Raw genomic sequence first — 15,358 nt, 5'->3', positions numbered from 1 at the left:
TTAGCTCCTAAACCAGAACTCTTTCTCAAATATTCTGAGAGCCAGAAAACAGATGTCCAATGAGATTATAATACTAATACTTAATAGATTTTTCTGTTATATGAAGTAAGTCTGTATAAATTATTTTATTCTCATGACAACACTATTAGGTATGCGTACAGATCTCCTGTCAACCCAGAGCTGATCTCTAGTTAAACAAATTACTTGCTCCTTCTTTTACATTCTGCTGCTTTTCTATTGCGAGCATTGGAGTTTCTCCCATCATTACTGGTGGAGAGGCTCTTATATGCAGAGAACCTGTGCAGATGCATGCAGCAACCCCATTCAAATGTTCATGACTGGGGAATTTAAGCGGCTGCCCTGGAGGTGTGAATGCACGGAGGTTCTGCAAAGCCTGATTGTGGCCATTTACTATTATTGTGGCCATTTACTATTATTCTGTGAGGGAGCTCTGCCTCGCCACCATGAATATCCTGAAAACCCAGAGTCCTCATCACATCCCCACTGGTCTTCTTCATCCAGGGTCACCTTTTCCACTGATCACTCAGATTATGGCCAAAAATAATCCTTAAAAAACAAACCTAACATGCTCTCCTGCTTAAAAGGCTTCATGACTCCTTGCAGAACAAAAGGAAAAACAATTCTTCACGTGGCCTACGACCCCCTTTGTCGGGGCCTTTGCACTCTCCCCAGCCTCTTCCTTCAGGAAACCTGTGCTCAGGCAAAGGCAATCACTTGTCACTCCCACAGCTATTTGGAGCTCCTCTGCTTTTTCTCCCAAGGTTTCCTGGGCCTGAAACCCTACCTGAATGCTGGCATCTTCAAGGTTCCTGTCAGCCACAGAGTGGGATTGGGACTCTCATTTTGCTGCATATGAACTCCAGCAGGGACCCAGCACCTGGAACTGACTCATCTCTCTTCCCCTAGTAGGGAGTGGGCTGCAAATCTCTTGTGGGCCAGAGAAATGTCCATCATTCCCTCAGGGCTACTCACTTTAGTACGACCAAGAGAGACAAAAATAAGTAAAACACATAGCTCCTGGTCTTCAAGAGCTCACATACTACTTGAATGAAGAAAGCACAAACTTGTGAAAAGTTATGTAATGGCCCCGAATGCAAAAATGATCCACAGCTGCAAGTAGCAAAAAGACTCTGAACTGTCACCAGCCACGCAGCCTGCTATCTTGTCATGGGGAGAGGAGTGGAGTCATGGCATAACTAACACCCTGCCCCATGTGAATGCACAGAGGAGTGGGAGGACCATGGTGGTGGAGGGTGAGGAGAACCAGAAGGAAGGACTGGAGCCTTACCATGTGGTAAACTCAGTAATCGTCATTATGACCTTGAGACAAGGGTCCATGGGCTTTTCAGCAGTAAGTACCATGGTAATGTTCAGAAAGATCATACCGCTGTGCCTGATGAACCTAAAGACATTATACACTGACTCTGTCAGTGTTCTGGTCTCAAGAGCCAGAGGAAGCAAGGTCTACAGAGTCATCCCACCGTTCACTGTCCTTAGAAGCCATGGAATGTGTATACACTATGGAACATTCTAAAGATGTTTGCTCATATAACATTGCCGTTAACTTTAAAGAGTGTTGCTGTGATGACCGTAGCTGTCTCTGAGAATGAGGCCAGCTGCTCAGAATAAAAGTGATGCATGCGGGATCCCTGGGTGGCGCAGCGGTTTGGCGCCTGCCTTTGGCCCAGGGCGCGATCCTGGAGACCCGGGATCGAATCCCACATCAGGCTCCCGGTGCATGGAGCCTGCTTCTCCCTCTGCCTGTGTCTCTGCCTCTCTCTCTCTCTCTCTCTCTCTCTCTGTGACTATCATAAATAAATTAAAAAAAAAAAAAAAGTGATGCATGCTCCTCCTCCACTTCCAATCCATGTGTGGCTTCTCAATGTTGCATTCTCACTGACACTCTTCAAAATTGAACCAGTTCTTGCTGAGTCTACTGGTCTTTTCCTCCTCACTATCTCTGCTTGGCTTTTAATTTGGGGAGGAGAGTACCTGAATCTGAACACCTCCTCTCCCACTTTCCCTCAAACATTCTATTCTCCCTGGCTGCTGCACCTTGTGGTTTTCTCCTTATCTCCCTGGAACTGCTTTCCTTTCTCCTCTCTTTGCACTCTGGAAACATGGGTCTCAGGGGATCTTTAATGGTTTGCCTCACACTAGTCCTTTCTGAGGTTATCTGTATACCTTCCCCCTGACTATTCACCTGTATTCAGCTGGCCTCAGGACATTAAGTAATTCTGTAAATATTTATTGTATACATATTTAATCATTAATTTCCCAAATATGTGAGTTCCTCCCATGTGCCAAGCACTACTCACATACTGCAGATACAAAGAAAAAGGTCTCTACCCACCTTTCTCCTCAAGACACCCTACTGGTAGAGGAAGAGAAATAAATTAGGAGTGAGGTGTCCAACTGGGGAGTACCATGCAAGAGATACCTAGGGGCTGTAGGAACAGGGAGAGGATCAGAGCCACACCAAGAGACTGCATGAGGTTTCCCAGAGGAGGTAACCCTTGAAAGGAAGACTGGAGAGTGAATAGGAGTTACAAGCAAAGCCTGTGTGTGGGGGTGGGCGGTGGGCATGTTGGCATGGGAAGGTGAAGGCAAGCAGTGACCAACACCGGGGCTCTGATGTGCTCCGACCAGTTGAGCAAGGTTAGCCTAAGGCTGCACCATGGGGCAGGGGAGGACAGGTGGCTAAAACACAAGAAGGGCCCCGGGTAATGAGTGCTAACTATCCTGAAAGCCATGAAGAGTTTCTGAAGGAGTCTGGTGGAGTAAAACAATCATATTTGTGCCTCTAAAGAGATCACTCTGGGGGACGACTCATGGGGCTGGGTGGGGACAGGGAGTTGTGGCCAGGCTCCAGGTGAGAGCTAAGTGACAATGATCTAAGGTAGTGGGATGGACACAGGGAAGAATGGCTTTCTACTGCTGAGGTGAAGCCTCATTCTGGCTTGAGTCTCTGGGCAGGTAGATGATGGTGCTTTTCATTCAGGGAGGGAGTCAGGAGAAGCCAGTTTAGCAAAGAAATGGAAGACTTCACGAGCCTGTGGAGCATGTCCTATAGGGGGTGGGATGTCTGGGTCTGGAGCCCGGGAGAGAGGGAGTCAGGTCTGTAATCGAGATCTGGCTGCTGGAGCTGACGGCGGGGTGAACAGGAGGGACTGGGGGTCACCTGCCGGGATGGCAGAGCCTTGAGAAACAAGAGGGAGCCAGCGGAGAGGTGCTCAGTAAGGAGACGGCCCTCAGCTCACAGCTGAGAGCTAGATTTAAAGATCTTCTGTCTCCTCCTCCCTGCTCTCTGCTTTCTCCATTCCACTGTACACTGCAATACAATGGATTTTTCTAGAACACTGTCCTACCTTTACTACTGGCTAAACCACATTTCACAGCCTCCCATGTCAAATCCCAAATATGCTATCAGGTTTAAACGCCTCTCCCTCTATTACAGGTGCAACATGATTTCCCGTCTCTCACTTGTGCCCTGTCATCCTTCAGCAGGGGTGAAGGATGGGGGGATGGGGGGGTGGGGGGGTGGGCGGGGATGACTGCATGCTCCATTGCGCTTCAACCAGAGGGCCTCCCAGACGTCTTCCTTTCCAGGACCTCTTTATCACCTCTGTGCCTGCCTCATTCCTGCTGGTCCTCTGCTTGGGGATAAATCTGCCTCATCTCAGCCCACTCAATCCTGCCTGTCCTCCTAAGCCCTGAAACCACACAGTATCATGCCACACTGACGGGGTTCTTCTCCAATACCTTACACCCAGGGTGCTCAGGCCAATGCTTTTGTTGTACCCGGGTATTATCTAATTCAAGTATATCTGCTCAAGCTCCTTGAAGTTGATCACAGAATCATTAAGGGGAAGGGCATATTTTTCACTTCTCTTGTGCCCACAGAGGACCCACCCAGATTGCTCAGAGATCTCAAGTAACAACCGACTGTGACCCCAGAACCAAGTGAGGACCACAGGTGGGTGGGTGACAGAATACTAAGCAGTTGCCAGGTGGTGAGATGAAACATGACAGCACAAGGCAAAAGAAACATAAAGGCATACACTGAAACAAGACTTGAGCATTACATTGGAATGCTCATCTACCAGAAACATCTACTACAGAAGAGGGAGACAGAATGACTCAGCCAACGGACATCAACCAGCCTCTCTCACCGGCACCCCCAGTGCTAGCACAGGAACAGAGCGACCATGATGGCAGGGATGGAGGCTATGCCTGGGCCCCACTGTCCAGGCTGGACTAGTGACTGCCAGCAACAGAGACCAATACAGAGCCCTCATACATCACCATCCCTTGAGGAGAAGCAACAGTCCATGCAAGACAGGCTATACCGGGCCCTTTCCACCTTGGAAGGGACAGTGTTATGGACTTATACATTCACCCCCAAATTCACAGATTGAAGTCCCCTAACACCCAACGTGACTATATTTGGAGACAGGTCCTTTAAGGAGGTAATGAAGGTTAAATGAGGTTGTAAGGGTGGGACCCTAATCCAATAGGATAGGTATCCTTATAAGAAGAGACACTAGGAGCATGCATAGTGTGGGAAAAGGCCATGTGAGGACAGAGTGAAAAGGTTGTCATCTGCAACTCAGGGAGAGTCCTTTCCAAAGACCAACCCTGCCAGCACCTTGATCTTGGAATTCTAGCCTCCAGAACAGTAAGAAAAGAATTTTCTGTTTTTAGACCACCTAGTCTGTGATATTCTGTATGGCAGCCTGAGCTGACTATAACAAAGGCAGCAATTCATCTTCACTGCAATCGACACATATTTTGGTTCTAGGTCTGCCTGCCTTTTCTGTCAACCAGCACCACCATCTACGGGTTTACTGAAGTTTGGTCTACTGACCAGGGTTCCAACTAACATTGCATCAGATCACAAGATCACTTACAGCAAAGTTAAGTGGGATGCACTGATCCTCTCACGTATCACACGACCTAGGAGCTGCCAGCCCGCCAGACCAATAAGACAGCCAGATGAACATACAAGTGTAATGCCAGTTTGGAGAGGATGCCCCACAAGGATGGCACTGTGGGCTCCAGCCAAGCAGTACAGACCCTAAATTAACAACCATTACCTGGGTGCTATGTCCCTAACAGGTAGAACACATGGATCTTGGAAATAAAGAGGTCAGAGTGGAAGTGGCCCTGAATACCCTCTCACCCAGTAACCCACTTGGGAATCTGGGCTTCTGGTCCCTGAAACTAGATTCCGTGGGTTTAGAGAGCTTGCCTCCCAGGAGGGTAACACATTTCCATCAGGGACAAAGTAAGAAGGCCATTACATTTTAAGTTATAGCTGTTGCCCTTTTGGGCTCTTGTGCCAACAGGGCAACAGGCAAGGAAAGAAATCATTGTCATGGCAGGACTAATTAATTGCAATCCTCAGGAAAAAGTACAGTGAGGGGGACAAAAAGTAGGAGGAAAAAGTACGTGTGGCACTAGGGCATCCCTCGGTACTCCCGTGGCCCCCTTTTTACAGTAAGAGGACAAAGGCAGCAGACACAGCCTGAGAGAGGTGTGGTAATTGGGGACTCAGAGCTCACAGGGATGAGGCTCTGTATCACTGCAACAAGTATGTCTGCCAGCCAAGGGTGGAATGGACAGTAGAAGACGGAGATAATGACCAGTATGGCCTGGAGATCAGCTTCTGCAGAAGGGGATGAAATGTGTCCTATTAACCTTCCTCCTGAAGGTCTCTCCTGGGGAAGGACTGTCATTAGAGTCTTGGAGGAGCTGCTCCAAGAATTTATGTCAAATAAGAGATGCAAGCAGCACCAACAGGTGGATGCTTTGGTCTGCTGCCCAGATCCCCTACCTCCCCAGGACTGAAGTGCTTGGTCTTCCTGCTGCGGGGATTGTTGGCAGGGACACCCATTCTGTGGATAGTATGCACCTAAGGAGAGCCGGTCGGTCCAAGACCTGCAATCGCTCCCAGTGACCAGCTGGTGGAGGTTGCCAGTTTCAGCTCCTTGGCCAAATCTGGTGCAATCTGGAAGGGCTCTCCTTATCTCCACAGCTCTCTGTAAGGCTGGCTCAGACCCTCTTCATAACTGTTGTTCAGCCTCCCTGTGTCCTTGACCATCACTCCTCCAAAAGATACCAATCCTGACAGCATTCCCTGAGAAACTTCATGCATAAAACTGGGTCTGGGGATGCTAAGCTGAGCGATTCAACTTCTCTGGCTTGCTCATGAGCATGAGATCTGTAGCCATCTGATGGGATTCCCAGGTATTCCAAAAGTACCCCAGTCAATATATTTCTCCCGCCAATCTACTCTTTCGATATTGGTGAGACGGTGCTATCATCAATCTATCCCATTATTAAGCCAGAAACCTCAGAATCCTACCTTATTTGTTTCTCTCCCTCACAGCTTTGCCCTTTCTACCTGAAAAATATTTTTACTCATCCTTACTTCATTTTTTGGACGCTGGTCATTCTGAGTTCTCATACTTTTCATTCTTCCTTCTATTTCCTTGAAGAATTCAGCTCCTCCTCTTGCTACATATGAGGCTTCATCTATAGCTTCTGTTCATCTTGGATGTAATTCTCTTAAAGAACTCACCTAGCACCTAGTCAACCCTACAAAGTTGACTCCATGATCTCTACCCCCAGCTCTGACCTTTCTGAGAGGGTGGTCTGTCCTCCACATTTAACTGTATCACAGGTATCTTTGTTGTACATTCTAGAGTCATCTCAAGTTCAAATACATCTGTAGGGAACACCCTCTGCTTCTGTTTTTCTTTTTTTTTTTTTTTTAAGATTTTATTTATTTATTCATGATAGTCACAGAGAGAGAGAGAGAGAGAGGCAGAGACACAGGCAGAGGGAGAAGCAGGCTCCATGCAGGGAGCCCGATGTGGGATTCAATCCCGGGTCTCCAGGATCGCGACCTGGGCCAAAGGCAGGCGCCAAACCGCTGCGCCACCCAGGGATCCCTGCTTCTGTTTTTCACCTGTAGAGTCAACCCATTCATAAGGGACCCCTTCTTCCAATCCAGATCTAAATGCTGGGACCCATACCTCCAATGGGACATCTGGGATGCCACACTTGATGCCACTTTTCCAGACCACTGTGAGGCCTGCAGACCTACTTCTCACACTCAATAAGGGCAAGAGATAGGGAGATGGCAAGAGAGTACGGTATCCTCTCTCACACCCCAGAGGGTAAAGAAGATGGACATGAGAAATGAAGAGCCCAGTATGCTGTATCACAGGGTGCCAAAGCAAGATCACGTGTGAGGTTTTGGCTGACATATAGTAACCCCTGACAGACAAGTGTGCTATTAGAGTGTTTGAATACAGCAGTTTTTGTAGATAAATGCTCAAGATTTCCTGATATCAATGACAAGGCTAAGAAAACAGATTTGATTCATTGGTTATTCCCCTGAAACTTTCTTACCTTCATATTCTCTCCATCGAGAAGTTTTACATCTGCTCTTCACTCCAGAGCACATGATAATAAGCATTTTAACAGGAAGACACTGTGGCTTTTACAAGATTATAAGAGCAGATAAATATCATATCTTGTTAACTAGGTTGGTGTTTCTCTAAGAAATCATGTTTATTTAATAGAAGTGGAACAAGAATGTCCAGTTTGACCAGTCTTTCGGCTGCAGTTTTTGTTGTTTTTTTTTAACTTAAACACACACACACACACACACACACACACACACACACACACACACACACAGCTAAGAAAGCCACTATCAGAGACCTCCATCCTACCTTGAAATGTCAAATGATCCACCTTGTAATGCATAGGGGTAAAATGTACTCTCAATCACACCAACAGTCACAGAGGCGAAGTGTACTGAGACCACTGAGTATTTCTGCATTTTGAATTACTATTCTGTTGCTACCTGCTGTCTCTGCCTGTTGCTTACCTGCTGTCTCTGCCTTCTCACTTGTGCAAACTGAGAAAGCATCAGCTGCCGGTCAAGCAGCTCCATCCTTTGCTGTCTCTGGATGTCTACTGTGGCTCCCATCCCGATTCTGGCTTCAGTGGTGGGTTCTGGAGATGAGAAGATAGGCTCAAGTGTCCAAGAAAAGAACTTTGCCATCCATCTGGGAATGCAGAGCACCTGCTGGAGTTGGAACACTTTGCTGTTGTAGCAGATGCCTGATATCTGAAAGGAGAAAAGTCCAACTGGATTGTTTCAATGTAATGATATTAAAGAACATAGTAACACAGAAATCAATAACCATAAAATACTTCAGATGTGATTTTTCTTCATTTTAGTAGCACTGGGTGACAATCAAAACTCCTTCTAAGCTGCAGAATAGGAAGCAGTACAAATCAACAAAAATTTAGTCAGTGAACAAATTTGTTTTTATTAAGCTAGAAAAGACAGCAAAATTCTAACCACTTAACACTCAACGAACTGGTAAAATATTTAAAAAAAACAATATTTTCTTAAAGCCATACGAGATCTGATTATCAAAAACACTTTCACAGTGTACTAACTCTGTGGTTACTTTTATTGGCAGATGGCCATCAGAGACAGGTACTGGCAGAAAACAACTTTAATGGCCAATGATGCGATCCAGCATATAATAAATTTATCACAAAATTAGACAATCTACATTTTGTTCTAATACATTTTTCAAGTACTGATTTTTCTAGTTTCAAAATCCTTAAAAAAAATAAAATCCCTGCCAATACTAATTCACAATTCTCTTTACAAATAAGCCTATTTTTCATCTTTAAGGTAATTTGTACAGTAATAGACATCTAAAGACTATGGTTTTCTAGGTTAAAATAAGTATGGCTATTCCTTTGTAAAAAAAAAAAAAACTAACAACTTGAATTTTGTGAATTTGATTTTGAGGATAAGAAGTTGAATTATTCTCACCAAGTTAGAATGTATTTGACAATGTGCTAATAGGAGAAAAGTACACTTTAATGTTTTCTTAATACAATTTAAATTAATTAGGCAAGAATTTGCTGAGCATCTACTATACCCCGGACACTGTTGCAGGCATTTAGAGGTCAGTGGAAGACAAGATCAACAAGGCCCTACTCACAGAGGTAATAGTGGTCAGTATGGAAAATTAGGGAATAAATGAGCAAACATCAAGCAAGTTCTGTGAAGAAAACAAGTGGCCTGGAGCAGGGACCGTCTGTAGGTCAGGTGTCAGGGAAGCTTTGGAGGAAGTGACATTTGAACAAAGCTCCTCAGGATAATGGGGTGGGTGCCAGGGATTTGAAGACTCAGAGGAAGAACCTTTCAGCCAGTGCAAACAGCACATGCGATGCAGCAATGGGCCTGGCAGCATCTATTCGAGATCTCAGTGGGATATCAAGTGGGCAGTCAGGTCTACACATCTGGAACTCAAGGGAAAACATAGCAGAGGTAAGGATTCGGGGCTCACAGGCACTGACGGTGGTTAAAGCCCTGGGATTAGGCAAGGGCATGGGACAAACAGCAAAAGGGAGAAGAGGATGTAGATTCAACGCAGCAATTCTCTGTGCATGGACAGAGTGGGAGAGGCCAGTGATATCACCTGGAAGTGCTGCCAAGGGAGAGGAGAAAAACTAGGAGGGCTTGGTATCACCGAAGTGAAGAGAACAGTTTTAGGCTGGGAAAAGCCAGCTATGAACCATGCAGCTCCAGGTTCAACCAGGCCAGGGAGGAAAATGAGCACTGGATTTGGTGAAATGGAAGCCCTGATGACCTTGTAAGAACAGTTCTGGTGCAGTGGTAGGAGCAAAAGACAGACTGGGACAGCTAGAAGAGACGATATAGAGGACTTTTGGTTTCAAATCATTTGTATGCCACTTCTCTCAAAAACAATACAGAACAACAAAGAAAATGGAAACAAATTCCACACTCAATGAAACTAGAAGGCATCTACAATCCTGAACCACACTAACAAAATGGAAAACACGCTGAGTAATGGAAGTGATTTCTAATGGGAAGAAAGGTAAATCTAAATGCTGGCAAGGTCTCCTGGAGCTTAGAGAGCCTCATGGATTAGAGGCACCAAGGACTGTGAAGGCAGGAGGGAAGCAGAGTCCTCCTTAACTCTGCAGGAAGGAACCCTGAATCCTGCCCCTACCCAATGTAGCCCATATCCACCCTCTCTCCTTCTCAGGGAGAAGGTAAAAGCTCTGTAGGGTGTGAATCAAAGAGGCTTTGAAGTGGGCAGAGCCTGCCCAGTGGGGAGGCCCAGGGCTCTGCCCATAAGATTCCAGACAGAGAAGAGAGGCCCTCAGTGAAGGTCTCATAGAGATTCCAGAAAAAGACTATGGGGGGAGGTGGGGAGAACAGGACAGTATTTCAAGAGATAATAGTTAAGAGTTCTCCAGAATTTATAATAAAGAATGTAAATCTCAGATTGAAAATGCAAGAGTCCCAGAAAGGATAACAAAATGAAATTTATATCTAGATGCATTGTAGTGAAACAAAGAAAAAGTCCTTAAAAGTTACCAGAGATAAAACAGACTGCCTAGAAAGGAAAAACAATTATCTACAGAACAGCAAACTGTTACAACAAACAAACAAACAAACAAACAAACAAACAAACACTAAAATGCATTTGGAGGGCAGCCCTGGTGGTGCAGCGGTTTAGCGACACCTTCAGCCCAGGGCGTGATCTGGGAGACCTAGGATCGAGTTCCACATGGGGCTCCCTGCATGCAGCCTGCTTCTCCCTCTGCCTGTGTCTCTGCCTCTCTCTCTCTCTGTGTGTGTGTGTGTCTCTCATGAATAAATAAATAAAATCTTTAAAAAAATAAATAAAATGCATTTGGAATATTTAAAGCTTAAGTTTAAAAAACATAATGTGAGAAGGAAGAAGCCAGACAAAAAATGCATACATTATATGATTCCACTTTTGTGAATGGATCAATCTGATCTATCTATCCAACTGTCTATCCATCCACACATCCATCCATACCAAGGGCAAAAACGAAGGAGCAAAGCATGAGGGTGATGACCATCTGTCCTGGGAGAGCTGTCACAGGAGCAAGAGGTGCCAAGAGGCTTTGGAGGCTGGCAGTACTCTGGCCTGTATGGGTTTTTATGGGTGTGTTCACTTTATAGTGACTTGTTTGGTTTCACGACATTTATAGTTTATGAAATATTTGGGGTGTGTGTGTGTGTGTGTGTGTGTGTGTATCATTATAAAAAGATTTTTAAATAAATCAAAGGATCCAGAATGGCCAAAGTAATTTTAAAGAAACGTAATAAGGCTCATCAGATTTCAAGATATGATATAAAGTTTGAGTAATTAAAATAGTGTGGTCTTTATGTGGAGCTACTCAAATCGACCTAAAGAAGAGAGCATAGAAAGGCTTCGGAGGAGAAGGGCATGTGGTACCCAGCAGAAATGGTAAGTTAGAGGGAGCTCTACATCAGGATAAAGATAAAACATCCCCCCTTCCCAACATCATCTGTAAATTCCCAACAGATGAAGGAAACAAATAATTCACTGTACTTGAAATCTTTTTACACAAAATACAGAAGGCACATCTTTTTGACACTGAGATGGGAAGAATTTTTAAATAAGGACCAGATAGCACAAACTATAAAAGAAAACATACAGTTATTTACTTTATAATTTAAAAGCTATAGTATGCTAAAAGTTACCATAAGTGAAGCCAAAGGACAAGTAAGAGCCCAGAGAACACACTTAGAATCCTTGCTGCCAACAAAGGTAGTACTCAAAACACAGAACTATAAATTTCTCAGAGAAAGACAATCAATCCAACTTAAAAAGTGGATGAAAAGGCAATTTCAGAAAAGGAAATTCAAAAGGCCAACAAACACATGAAAAAGACGTTTACCCTCCCTTGTTTTTAGGGAAATGTAATGTTAAATATAATAATTGGGAAAAAATGGAAAAATCTGGGATCAAGTTTTGGTGAGGACGAGGAGAACTCCAAATGCTCACAGTCCTGAGGGAAAGTAAAGTGGGACAAGCTCTCCAGAGAGCAATCTGATAGAACCTAAGCAGAGCTGAAGCCATGCTTTAGGGAATACTCAGCTGCAACATTGTATGTAACAGCTAGGAAATGCAAACAAAGTGTCCCCAGAAGAGGACTGGCTAAGGACTGGTTTATAAACATCAATTAAAATAAACTCAGTTTACATGTGTCAATATATTTTTAATATATCATACATCCTTCTTTTTACAAGATTCCAAAGCACAAGATAATAGTATAGACTATTTATGGGTACAAACTTGCATCGTAAATACAGAAGCATGGAGGGTAGATTTTTCTATGACAGGATGGGGAAACAGAAGGGACGTGCAGGGGAGGCACTATCTGTGTGTGTGTGTATAAATTTTTTTTTTAATAAAGAAAGAGATAGTATGTTATGGCAAAAACACATAATGGACTGGAGGCAAGGATCAGAAATTCCTTTTCTAAAGATCTGGGTATGAAGGAAAACAGAAAATGGGACTGTATCACATTGATTTTGCTTAAGACAGCAGAATATTGTTATACACATAACAAAATATGAAAATAATTTATCAGATTAGAACTATGAGATTTGAATTATATAAAAAATTTTAAATTTTTGTTTTTAGCTTCAAAGCCTCAACCATGAATGTGAATTTGTCCATTTCTTCCTTTAGTTCCCTTTTCATTTCTTGTCTGTGTTCAGAAACAGTTATTAGGTGCACATACACATATAATGGACCCTTTTATCATCACAAAGTGATCTTCTTTGTTTTTAGGATTACTCATAGAGAAATCTATTTTGTCAGGTATTAATGTGGCCATTTTGGCTTTTTGCTTCCATGATATATCTTTCTTTATCTTCTGACTTTTGACCTGTTTTGTATGTCTGTGTGTAAAGTTTGTCTTATTGACTACATATAGCAGCTCCTGGGTTTTCATTCCAGATTGACAATCTCTGCCTTTTGTCTTTTTTTTTTTTTAATTTTTATTTATTTATGATAGTCACAGAGAGAGAGAGAGAGGCAGAGACATAGGCAGAGGGAGAAGCAGGCTCCATGCACTGGGAGCCCGACGTGGGATTCGATCCCGGGTCTCCAGGATCACGCCCTGGGCCAAAGGCAGGCACCAAACTGCTGCACCACCCAGGGATCCCATCTGCCTTTTGAATGGAGTGTCTAGCTCTTCAGACTTACTGGGCTTACTCTGATATCGGTGGTCTTTGTTATTTGCTTTCTATTTGTCTCCTCTCTCTCTCTCTTTTTTTTTTTGTTCTTTGTTCCTCCTTTCCTACTTTCTTTTGTGTTAAGCTAACATTTTAGTATTTCACTTTCATTTGTTTATTGGGTTTTGTTTTGTTTTTAGCAATACTTCACTGCTTACTTTTCTTGTGTCTGTTCTGCAGATTACAATACCCACCTTTAACTTACCACAATATGCTTAGAGTTAATACTGAATTATTTCAAATAAATATAGCAAGCTTAAAAGAGTACAGTCTCACTTAACATCATCCCTGTCCCATATGACTTTTTTGTCTTATATATTACACCTATGTGCCTTATAAACCCAGCAATATGATATTATTTTTACTTTATGCAATCGTGTCTTTTAAAGAAGTTAGGAAAAAATAATGAAAATGCATAGCTGTTGCCTCTACTTAGGGAGTTCACAATTTATCCGGGGTTCATAATTTGGAGAGTGAGGGAGTAGTTCATAGGTTCTTTCAAGGAATTGATGAAAGCTAAAGACTTTCACTTTCCTGCCCGTGTCTACTCTTGTCCCCCACTATCATGTATATACACTCACCAAAATCATGTATTCAGTTTTATTTGGATCATTCTGTGAACAACTATGATAATTTATAACCCCAGTAATAAACAAATACACCACTGCAAATTCTGGCAGGGATAAAATAGGGCTTTTGTGCTCATTTGCTTGAATTTCATCCTAATGGTTCACTTCCTATTTGAATGTATGCTCTGGAAGAGGAAGAACTGTGGTTGGTTTTAATCAGTTTGGCTTCTGAACCTAGAATAGTGCCTGGTACATAGTAAGAACTCATTAAGTATTTGCTGGGAAAATGGCAAATGAATAAATGTTCTAAAAAAATACAGTATTTCATATTTCTTTTAAAGGAAACTGGAGGGATCCCTGGGTGGCGCAGCGGTTTGGCGCCTGCCTTTGGCCCAGGGCGCGATCCTGGAGACCTGGGATCGAATCCCACATCGGGCTCCCAGTGCATGGAGCCTGCTTCTCCCTCTGCCTGTGTCTCTGCCTCTCTCTCTCTCTGTGTGACTATCATTAAAAAAAAAAAAAAAAAAAAAAAGGAAACTGGAGAGTTGCCAACAGACACATTTTTGGTGCTAAGTTTCCACTTTCCTATGTTATACAAAGATAGAGTTCACCCGTCCATGCATTTGGTACACCAGCATGACCTCAAGTTGTCCACTAAATAAAGTACTATCCATAAATGTTTTAGGTATTCATAAAGGATTAAAATATGAAGAGTTTAAACAGTTTAGTTTCCTATAAATATTTGATAATCACCACCCTATTCTATGACAAGACTGGATAAGAATCACTATGTTAAATTTTCCCTGAGTTAAACCTCATTACTACTGAGAGCTTTCAGAGAATATCCACTTATTATTATGCTACCTTACATTTATACATTACTTTTAACTTTAATTTTCATTATCTCATAAACCTTTCATGTATTGGGACTTCTGAATGAGAGTTTTCTCGAAACACTCTGTTCGTGAAAAAAGAGGCGTTAAAAATAGACCATATGCTCAGATTTGCATGTCAAGAAGCCAGGGGAAACACTAACAGAGGGGCTCTGTAAGCCCTTAGAGCAGGAAATCAAAGGTCAAGCTGGCAGGCCCAACGATAACGGACAAAGTAGTAGCACTGGTCTCCGGAAGGCCAGGAGTGAGATCCAGGATGACCAGATATAGTGAAATGGAACAAGTGTCCGAGAAGGCCAGCTGGAGCCAAAATCAGAGCATTCAAGCAGCAGGAATCAGGAGCCCTGGCCTAGGAAAAGAAACTCAGAGGTCAGGAGACCAGAGAGCATTCTGGGCTACAGGCAGTTGAAAGCCTACACCAGAGAGCCAGGCCACAGCCCTGGGTTAGTGCTAGGAGGTGCCCATAAGCCAACAGAAGCTATTACCTCATAAATCTGAGTGTACAACAACAGGAGATTGTTTTCTTTGAGCCATTAACAAACATGGATGTCTTACATTTATTCTGATTTTTCAGATTATTAGTCTGTTTAGAAAGGAAATCATGAAATGAGAAGTAATTTAATTTGCTGGGTAGAAAATAGGTGAAACCCTCTTGCTTATAGAGAGTAAACCTCAAGTGTCCCCTGGTCCTGCTTAGCATTAGTATGAAACCACAGCAGACA

At 43.4% G+C, this 15,358-nt stretch overlaps 1 protein-coding gene across 2 annotated transcripts in view; it reads right to left on the bottom strand.

Moving 5' to 3' along the window:
- UBAC2 (UBA domain containing 2) overlaps positions 1–15,358 on the bottom strand; it is a 178,834-nt gene that overhangs the window by 36,778 nt on the left and 126,698 nt on the right. For both annotated transcript variants that reach the window (XM_025441375.3, XM_025441376.3), the window contains exon 7: positions 7,925–8,167. In XM_025441375.3, the coding sequence (XP_025297160.1) occupies positions 7,925–8,167 (243 nt within the window). The remainder of the gene's footprint in view (positions 1–7,924; positions 8,168–15,358) is intronic.

The sequence above is a fragment of the Canis lupus genome, chromosome 22, assembly GCF_003254725.2.
Source record: "Canis lupus dingo isolate Sandy chromosome 22, ASM325472v2, whole genome shotgun sequence".
NCBI classification, from domain to species: domain Eukaryota; kingdom Metazoa; phylum Chordata; class Mammalia; order Carnivora; family Canidae; genus Canis; species Canis lupus.
Note: the sequence above shows the minus strand (reverse complement) of the source record. Positions and strands in the feature narration are given on the sequence as shown.